Consider the following 9,854-nt stretch of genomic DNA (forward strand, 5'->3'; position numbering starts at 1 on the left):
CTTGGCAAGTGTTTTCTAAGACTTTCTGGAAGTAAACAATACTACTTTCAGATTATTTTCTAGTAACACATTTCAAAATAGAGGCCTTCTACACAACACAGCCAGTGCCATCAAGTTTTGCCCTAACTGTAACTGGCCTAAGTTTTCCACAATCAGCACAACAGAAAAGGGAAGACAACGGTTAAGTTGGTCCCTGGATCATCCAGAGCTTCACACTTATTCAAGACCATTGCAAAGCATGTGATGAGCTTCCTGTAGTTCTCTGAGAATTAAGAAGCAGTTCCCCAGCCAGATTACTTTACAAGAATTTCCAAGTTAGTTCCAGGATACATTTTAATAACTTAATCTAGACAGGATAGAATGTAGGATACAATGGGTCTACAAACAGAAAAACACCTTGGCTGTAACTACTGGAGAACCAAAAAATAAGGATCTAGGAAGTCAACTTTTATTCTGTTGATAAAGTCAGTAGATGTTGTTTCTGCAACTTATCTCTATGTGCAAATTGCTTCACATATATTTTTTTAAAGTTTTCAAGGGAAAATACAGAAGGTAAAAGCTTACATCCACTTTTAATTATCACCTTCCCAGAAAAAAAAAAAATCACCTCAGTAAATGGACACAGTTTGCAACCTATGGTGAGGATAAAGACATTTTAACAGTATTATATCAAGCAAGTAACAAATTTCAAAAGTAACTTATACCAAGAAAGTCTGTCTTTCAGTGTCTGACATAGAAATACAAATCCCAGTCCTGGGATGAACACGTGAGTGAACTGCAGCACCAATAAAAGCCCTCACTCATGTAGTCTTAGGTGCTCCCAGCCAACCAACACCGCTAAAAGCACAAAGAGAAGGCAAATTTCTGCCACCACAAACTAAAGACCTGTGGAAATCAAGCGTTAAGGTAAGAGGCATGGAGAGCTACAGAAAGAACCCCATCTAAAAAACATGATCCTAACTCTCTTTCAAACCCAGAGAGTAATTTGTAAAAGAAGAGCTGGGGGAAAAAAAAACCAAACAAAACCGTAACAATTCTTTAAAAAGATAGCACTTTAGGTTCACTAGCCCTTCAAGCACCAAACCTCAGGGTTTATATTTGAAGAAAATTCTGTATGCAGATGATGTATTTGATACACGCCATTCCTAAATCATCTGGACATGCAAAAATTAGTAGACTGCCAACCAGCCAAACAGGTATCACTCCTCTGATTCCATTGTGAACCTTATATAAAAATCCTCATAGGATAATGCCTACCATGCATTAAAAAATACACGCCCTATTTGCATTACAGTCATTCACAGGTGTTTTGTTAATTTATCTTCCAATTTTCTAAAACTCATTCTGAATAAAAAAATTGAATGAAATGGACAAATGAATTGCAACACATGCCACACAGTTTCAATAAAAGTTGCAGACGTAATTACCACTTAGATGCATAAATGTTCACATACTAATGTTATGTTTTAATTCATTTTGGAGGACTTTAAATTTCTTTTACTAAACAATATGTACAAATCAGAATCTGGTTAAATTATGAGATTAATTTTTCCTTACTGTCAGCCATGTAAAGATGAAATAGACAACTTATGAGTATTATATGTTAAATAACCTATTTCAAAAATTTATTCTAAATTTCTGCTTTAGACAGAAGTTTACAATAAGGGAGTTTCAAAAGTAATTATAAATGATCCACTGATTTAAAAACTCAAAAATAACACTGTATTTTCTGAACATCTTCATCTTAGAACATACTATCTTCACGTTTAGGCAAATTTAATGGATTTCAAACTATCTTGTAATAAAAGAAAACCGTAATTTTCCACAGTATTCCTTCCATAGCTTTTTCTAAACCTTGGACCAGATTGCCTTCAAGGGCCATTTTCCTCTTCCGTTTGAAAATTAAGTAGCAGAACAAAGTATTGACACAATAACCTTCAGAAACCGTATACAAAGTTATGATACACATTATCATATGTGTATATTAATTATCAAACAGATTAACAACAGAAAAACAAAGGCTAAAGGCACTAATATAGTCTGAATAGCAACCTCTTATCTGTTTTAAGTCAGTTAGGTCTTCATGAAACCACTGAGCTTTATCTGCTTCGAGCAGTAAAATTTGGAGCAGAAGTTTCATAAACTATGGACAAAGACACAACTACTAAAAGTCCACTTAGAAGCAAGCTTCTACACCATCACATTTTTGCTCCACTTATCTTAGCTGATAAATATCAACTATTTTAAGAAGCATGGTGGAAGAAATAAGTTATTTCAGACTACATCAGTATCTCCACGTATTATCATGCTATCAATAGCAAAAAAAAAAATTAGTTCAAATATTAAATCATCTCCTAAATCAAGAAGGCACAAAGTTGCCAACTTTTTGCAACGTGAAAATCTATGTAGTGGACCACAGAACCCTTCAAAATTTCAGAAAAAAACAATATACAGTTAGAGTAGGAATCACAAGGATGAAGGCATGCTGTTTTCGTTAGTTAGCAACCTCGTGGAACTTACATTTTCAGTGATGGAAGTTAAGAAACTAAAAGAATAGACAGGATGCAATGGTTACTTCAGAGTTAGAAATAAAACCCGGTGATGTAAAGACTGCCCAGACACAGCAGAGAATGACACCATGACACTTACTGAAATGAAACATTTTAGATTGAATTACACAAATTAGCCTGTATCTTGCCATCTGATTCACGACAGAAGACACTCTTTGAAGAAGGAAAACTTTTCAAGGTTATCAAGAGTAAAGCCGAATAATAGAGTCAGCCCTTCAAAACATGTAAAATTATTCAAACACCCCAGCTTTTTATCCCGTGCACAAGAGCTCACTACACCATTACAAAATAACTTACCGTGCCTGCCGCTCTCTCCCTAAGACAAAACAAGTACCCCAGCAACCAACACTCCTAATTACTTTGCGTTAGCACCGGCCCGTGCAGTACCAATTATAACCTCATTAACGGCAGCCTGTTAGTCCGACGCCGCCCTCGGACAGGTGGCTCTTCTTTTGTTTCCAGCACCTCGAGCAGCGGGAAGACGACAACTTTGGGGGGAAAAAAAAAACAAACCTCGACCAAGAAAAAAAAAGGTTAGGAAGAGCGGCGAGCCCGCGGCTGCTGCGTTTCCACTTACCGGGCGGGATGGTGAAGCCGGGGGGCAGCTGGATGGTGGTCTGCTGAGGCGGCCTCACGATCAGCTGGGGGGCCACGATCCTGGGGGCAGCGCCCAGCGCCGGCCTGGGCGACAGGGCCTGGGGGGCCGCGGGGGCGACGGGCAGGGGAGCGCCCGCCTTGGCGACGACCGCGGCGCTGACCGCCGGCTTGGGCGCGGCGCCGGGGGCCGGCGGGGCGCAGTTGGCGACCGAGCCCTGTCCCGGCGGGGCGGCCGCGCCGGCGGCGGGGCTGGCGGAGTTACTGAGTGCGTTTACTGCGGGGAGCGGGCTGTGCGCGGGCTTGGTCTGTGCTGTGGCGGCGTCGGCTCTGCCGTGGCTGCTGACTGGTGGGACTGCCGCCGGCCGGCCCCCGACGCCCTCCCCGTTGGGCGCCGCCTCGCCAGGGAGCGGCGCGGTCGCGGCGGCGGTGCCCTCCGCCGCTCCCGCCGGCCCGCTGCCCCCCGCCGGGGTCCCGCTCCCCCCCACGGCGGCCGCGGCCTCGGCGCGCTGTGGCGGTGCGCTGTCGGCGGCGGGCGGGCTGCCGCCGGGGCTGGGGCTCCCCGCGTCCCGCGCAGCGGTGCCGGCAGCCACATGGTTGTTGACAGGCTGGGCAGGGGCACCGGCGGGCGGGGGGGCAGCGGGCTGCGGCGTGGCAGGGGCGGCGGGCGCGCCGGGGCTGCTGCCGGCGGCGCTGAGGAGAGCCGCTCCATGTGATTGCTGCACACTACTACTGTTTACACTCACTCCCCTCCCTGCCGCCGCCGCTGCTGCCGCCACCGCCGCCGCCGGGAGGGACGGGGAGAGGAGCGGCCCCTGGGCAGGGGCTCGGCTCTCCGCGGCTCCGGGGCAGCCCGCCGCCTCCTCTGCCCCGGGAGCGGGAGGAGGCGCGGGATGCCCTTGCTGCTGCCGGACGGGGCTGCTGCCCCCCGCTAGGCTCCCCTGGTGCTGCTGCTGCTGCGGCTGCTGCTGCTGGGACGGGGCGGAGGTCCTGGGCTGGGGCGCCTCGGCAGAGCCCCGGCTGCTGGCCAGCTGCGATTCCAAGGAGCCCACCAGGTCGCTGACCGCCTTCTCGTCCACCTCCTCGGAGAAGAGCAGCATCTCTTCCAGGGGGTCCGAGGCGCCCGCCGCCATCTTGCGCTGAGCTGGGAGCCGGCCGCGCAGCGCGCAAGCGCGCCGGCCACTGCCACGCGCGGGGCATTCTGGGAGGGGCTGGCTTCCTCCTGCCCCGTCGGCGGGGCGGGGGCAGAGCGCCCTGCGGGCGGTTGTCGCGGCGGTCTCGCTGGCCCCGGGGTGCGCCCGTCTCCTCCGCGTCCTGGTGAGCTCTGCATCGCTCCTGCGCACTCCGGCCGGCAGCGTCCGGGAGTGTCCCGGCGGCCTGACCCTGTGGGCGAGGGACGGCTACGTGACGAAGAGGGCCTGGGGGCGTCAGTGAGGGGGCGGCAGGAGGCTCCCCGGCTGCCTCGGGAAGCCGAGGGGGGACGGCGTGTCCAGGCAGGTGCCTTAGCGGTGCAGGGGCGTTGTGTAGCAGCCTGCCATTAATTGTGTCTGTGGGGACTTATGGCAGGGAGGTTTGAGGCATGGAGAAGGCCTGTGGCCCTGGTACAGAGGGTTGTGAGCTGGCACCTTGGGAATTGGAAGCGTCACGCAGTCAATGTTATCATATGTTATATGTTATGGTAGCAAAGCTGCCATAATCCTGCTCTTTGCCTTCACTTCGTACCCTGTGAGGATGGTTGCAGCCAGCAGAGTTTTCTTGCTTAGGGAGAACTGAAAGCATGCATGCGGTCGGCTGTGGTGGCTCAGCTGCCTTACACTCTTAACTCTTTCAAAGCAGGGAACTTCAAGTGCTGTTGAAGCTGTTTGAAATCCTAAGATGCACGCAGAGTACCTGCACTCATGTTTCACTGCTGCGTCTGCTTTAGAGTTTTAGACATTTCTGTTCAAAGCTACTGCTTTACCTAGACAAGAATTAATACAATTTCCTAATGTGGATGTTGTTAACAGAAGACTTGTAAACCAAAAATAAGATTCTTTGCATCATCACAGCAGCTGCTGTGGCATACTGTATTCCCTCAGCATCCTCACAGGGAATTTGAGGTAGTTCATTTTGTGACTAAGACTTTTGCCATTGCACTCCTGTATGCCCTTTTCCCATCAACGCTTGCCTTGTGCATTCAGAAATACCATTTAAGAGAAAGATGGTGGTTCTAAACCATCATTTCTTTGACTAATGACAGGCCAGTTTCTTTGATGGAACCTTAAAAATAAATAGTTTTCCCCCATGAATAACTATTGCCCGCAGTTCATTGCATCTGTTCTTGCACACGAGTGATAACCACCATGGATTTGTGATGCTGCCAGCAGAAAGCAGCTTGGATTTCATTATCTGTCCCTGCTGGCCTGCAATAGCACGGATGTCTGCAAACTTGGATGTATCTGAGCTGCTGCTCTATGGCCTGAAATGGTGACTCGTTCTTCGTTTTGTGATTTTTTTCAGGACTTTCCATCAAATTGACAAAGGTGCACCAGTGAATAACCTACCTTCAAGTGCAGAATGCACTGATGGAAACTAGTGAAGAGCTCACAGTGCATGTGTGCACACAACTCTTCTCCATTCCCAGACTCGATCTGTTAAATCATACATTGTAGGACTTGCTTGAGTCGCAAGACTAAACTGCTAATAACTGGTTTGTTACCATCTGTTCCCTCTCAGTGTAGGTTACATTTTTATTTCATTACATTATTATTTTTAATCATTTTCCTGATTGTCTGTTTATACCTTTAGGAGCAGGTTTATGATGAATCAAAATAAAATGCATTAAAAATACGTTGTACCAGTTTAATTAGGGTAAGTTTAAATGTCTCCTGAAATTAAACCATTTATTTCTTAAATAAAGTGGCCAGTAAAAGTACTGAAGGCCTAAAGGCGTGGTTAGGATATATAAACAGGAGACAGTGCAATAAGTGAATGTGAAAGCACAGTAGTGCTTATGAAAAACAGTATTAAGTGTACACAGGAGATCTATACATCAAAAATTTGCTTAGCAAATGAGTATTGCTTTTATGGAATGCTACAGCTGAATTAAATTTGGACTTCTAACAAATGTTTCTATCTGGAAATTTAATTAAAATGTAGTAGACTATGACTCGATTTGCTATTACATGAAAATAAAAGAGTATTCATTTGGGTTGGAAAAATATCAGAACCTATCCAATATTACTTTGTTAAGAGTCCCACATTTTATTAATTTTATGAGAGAAGATTCCATGCTTCCTTCACTTATTTGACTTGATCCTGGACTTCATTTGCATATCACTATCTCCAGAGTTTTTATAAGAGAAGGGAAAGTTAGATATATGATTCTGCAACTAGTCCTGACTATGAAAAAAGTTTTAGTGTACATTTTTCTAACACTATGGCATTAAACTGTCTCCATAAAAAACACCCGGGGAGAAAACTTTATTGCTTTGTAACTTCAGAAGAGTACGTTTTATCTTCCCCTCGGAAGGAGAAAATGGCAAGTCATGATTTATACGACAGGTTTCAAAACTTAAAAAAATTACCTACTTTTAATTACAGTTTTAAAGTACATTTGTAGGTGGGTAATCTGTAAAACATGAATTCATATTTCTTCCACCTACCTCTTCTTAACTGAGTCATTTTATATATACAAACACACAGAATAAGGAAGTATAATAGAATATTTTATTTAATAAAACATGATGTATACTGATTCACATTGGACTCCTTTCAAGTCAAGAAGCGATGACATACATAAGAATGTATATAAACTTGTTGCTGAAACTGGCTTTGGGCTTGCGCTTTTACATAGGGAATGAGACTTAGTAAAGTACAGAATCTCTGTGAACTTTTGTATTCATTCTTTTATTATAAAAATCTTTTTCAAATATTTATATGCCTTTCATCATAGAAAACATATTTCTGAACATATTTGATGCTCTTTCATTTTGAGGAGTTAAATATGTACAGAATAAAAAAAAAATTGAAGAGACAACTGTCATCATCTCATCTGATCTCTTAAAATAAAACCTCTCCTGAATTATTTTTTTGTTTGAAATAAAGAATATCTATTAGGAAAGTTAACTTCCAGCCATGGTTTTAAAATTGTCTGTGAAAGAAAATCCACCACAAAACTTGTTAAGTTGCTGTTCAGTTATCAACACCGTTAAACCCCAGGCCCTCTTTCCAGCCTAAGTTTTTCATTACTACCTCACTACATTATAGAAGTACTACTGCCATGTTAAGCTGCAGGGAGTAATAACAGTTCACATAGATAAGTATCTTTTTGTCTTCTAAAGAAGTGAAAGCACTTAGAAAGGAGCACTATTTTCCTAGTTATGTGACATGGGTTTCTTTCAAATACACGCTTTCAGTGCCTTCAAATATACAACTTAACTATCTTGAGTTTAATTTAACATTAAAATGGTACCTACTAGGTTTAGATAAGATTTTGAGATAACTTCTTAAAATGAATTTACAGAACTCTTTACATATATAATTGAAATTCACGTAACACTATAAAAAGTCTTTCAACTGCTGATTTTAAGTATGAATTAGAAATTATTAATTCCACAAACTGGAGAGCACAAAGATGGCTAGAGTAACCAACAGCTGTTCTAGAAATATGTCTAAATTTAGTTTCATGTATTTCAGTTGTAAAGGAATTTCTTTTTTATATATAGCTTATAGAAATTTAGGAGCTTTTGTTTTGAAGTTAATCATAATTGTAAATACTTGTTTGTACATACCTAGACAGGAATTGATGGAGAGGCTTGGGAAAATTTGACATCAAGAAGGTTCCAACTGAACCCTTAAAAAGTTTTTCAAGGGGATACTTTTCTATTCTTAGCTTTTTTTTTTCTTTTCTTTTATTCATTCTGGCCAACTTCTTTCTTTCAGAAACTTGAATTCTCTCCTGAAATGCTCATCTACTGTGTCCCAAGCTCAAAGAAATGTCCATTTCTATTTCCTGTTAAACCTTGGAACCTTAATTCTATAAATGGGAATCTTCAACTAAATTTGGAGAGACAGATGAGGGAAGACTTAGGAAGATGTTGGCCAGAAGCAAAGCCACGTGGCTCTTTGGGGCAATGGTTGTATTTCAAGGTATTGCTCTTCCCCTTCTCCGTGCTCTTATATCAGAATCACAGGCCTCCCTGATACACCCTTTCTGCCCCTCATGGTGTCCTCTCTCTTCATCAGCCAGGGTCCCAATCTTCCCTGTAACCTGCCCCAAAGCTTTTTTCCCTCTTCCAAGCCCCATCCATATCTGAAACCGATGCATCTCCTGTAAGGAGGTGGGAGCAGGAAAACCATGTAAGACAGACGGTAGCTGATCCTCTAGATTGTTATTAGGCTCTCCACCTCCTCCAACAGATACTATTTTGCTGTAGTTGAGAAGCAGCCACAGACCAACCTCCAGTGGTCAGGAAGACTCCCTCTCCCCTTCCCCATAACAGAACATACATATCTTTTGTTATTTTTCTAAACAGTAGCTTTACTTTGAGCTGAGTTACAAATGCTGATTTTCAACAGTGGTCTCCCATGGCCTTGATACGGCCAAGTATGCTCAGTCATTAACTGCAGAACTTTGTTCCAAAATCTTTCATAGCAGCCCAGGACATGCTAGAAGCACATCACAGTAAAGCACCCTGGGTTCTCAAGTCCTCCATGACTTTACAGTCAGTTGAACTTGGGCATAAAGTTTCCAGAAGTCTAGTATGGCCCCTATTTAGAAACATGCAGGCCCTTCCAGAAAAATCTGGCTTGCTGTTGTGTTTCAAAGCCCTATTCTGAACAAAATACTTGCTGAATCTTTGCAACATATTAGTGTCCAGTTGCTGCAACAAAAGCTATTAAGTGCCCTTTCCAGAAGTTAGGTTTTGTTGTGTATAATTTTCCAGGCTGCAAATATAAAAAAAGGAGGCCTGAGGCAGTATCATGTTTTAACAGGCAAAGCCTCATTTGTGCTTTTACTTAAGGTGTACAAGTTAAGTGCAATCTCAAAGTAATTTTTTTGTGTGTCGTTACTTGTACTAAAAGGGTATTCTTTTCAGGATTAATTCAACACTTTAGTCAAGATTTCATCAACAGTTGCGTTGCTTAGTGTCGCTTGGCAAGATCTGACTATCTCAACACTTTGCCAACTGAGTAAAACGGAATCCCCCTTGAAATATGAACTAAATAGTTATCATCTAGACTTTCACAGCTCTCTGCATAACTGGATTCTAAATTGCTTATTAAGGATCACAAGAATTCAGCATACAGTGATGGGTGGCTTGGGCCTCTCTCAAAAAAAACCCCCATATCACCAAACCTACTTTCACATCCCCCGGTGCTCACAGGCTACGGCAGGGCTGGGGTTTCCAAGCTGCGAGCTCAAACTCCCGGCGCGCTGGGCGAGAGCCCGGGGAGAGGGGGCCGAGGGAGCCGCAGGCCCCGCACGGCCCCGACCCCACCACACGACCCCTAGGCCAGGCAGGGAAAGCCCGACGAGGCCCAGCCGAGCCCAGCCTGCCGTGCGAGGCGAGACGCACCGCGGCGGGGAATCCGCGCTCCACACGCAAGGCGGGAACGCAGTGGAGCCCTCAGGGCTTCGGAGCCGCTAAATTAAATTCCCGGGTGGCCCAAATACCCGCCCCCGTCCCTCAGCGGCCCCCACCCCGC

At 44.5% G+C, this 9,854-nt stretch overlaps 1 protein-coding gene and 1 long non-coding RNA gene across 2 annotated transcripts in view; one reads left to right on the top strand and one right to left on the bottom strand.

Moving 5' to 3' along the window:
• Window positions 1–4,297, bottom strand: part of LOC137669217 (transcription initiation factor TFIID subunit 4-like) — a 140,928-nt gene extending 136,631 nt beyond the window's left edge. The window contains exon 1 of the mRNA XM_068411192.1: window positions 3,148–4,297. Within this exon, the coding sequence (XP_068267293.1) occupies window positions 3,148–4,297 (1,150 nt within the window). The remainder of the gene's footprint in view (window positions 1–3,147) is intronic.
• Window positions 4,298–4,380: 83 nt separating this feature from the next.
• LOC137669412 (uncharacterized) lies at window positions 4,381–7,035 on the top strand. Its single transcript, XR_011049093.1, has 2 exons — window positions 4,381–4,657; window positions 5,664–7,035. It is a non-coding gene; the product is annotated as an uncharacterized lncRNA (long non-coding RNA).
• The last annotated feature ends 2,819 nt before the right edge of the window (window positions 7,036–9,854 follow it).

This window comes from Nyctibius grandis, chromosome 12 (genome assembly GCF_013368605.1).
Source record: "Nyctibius grandis isolate bNycGra1 chromosome 12, bNycGra1.pri, whole genome shotgun sequence".
In the NCBI taxonomy this organism is placed as follows: Eukaryota; Metazoa; Chordata; class Aves; order Nyctibiiformes; family Nyctibiidae; genus Nyctibius; species Nyctibius grandis.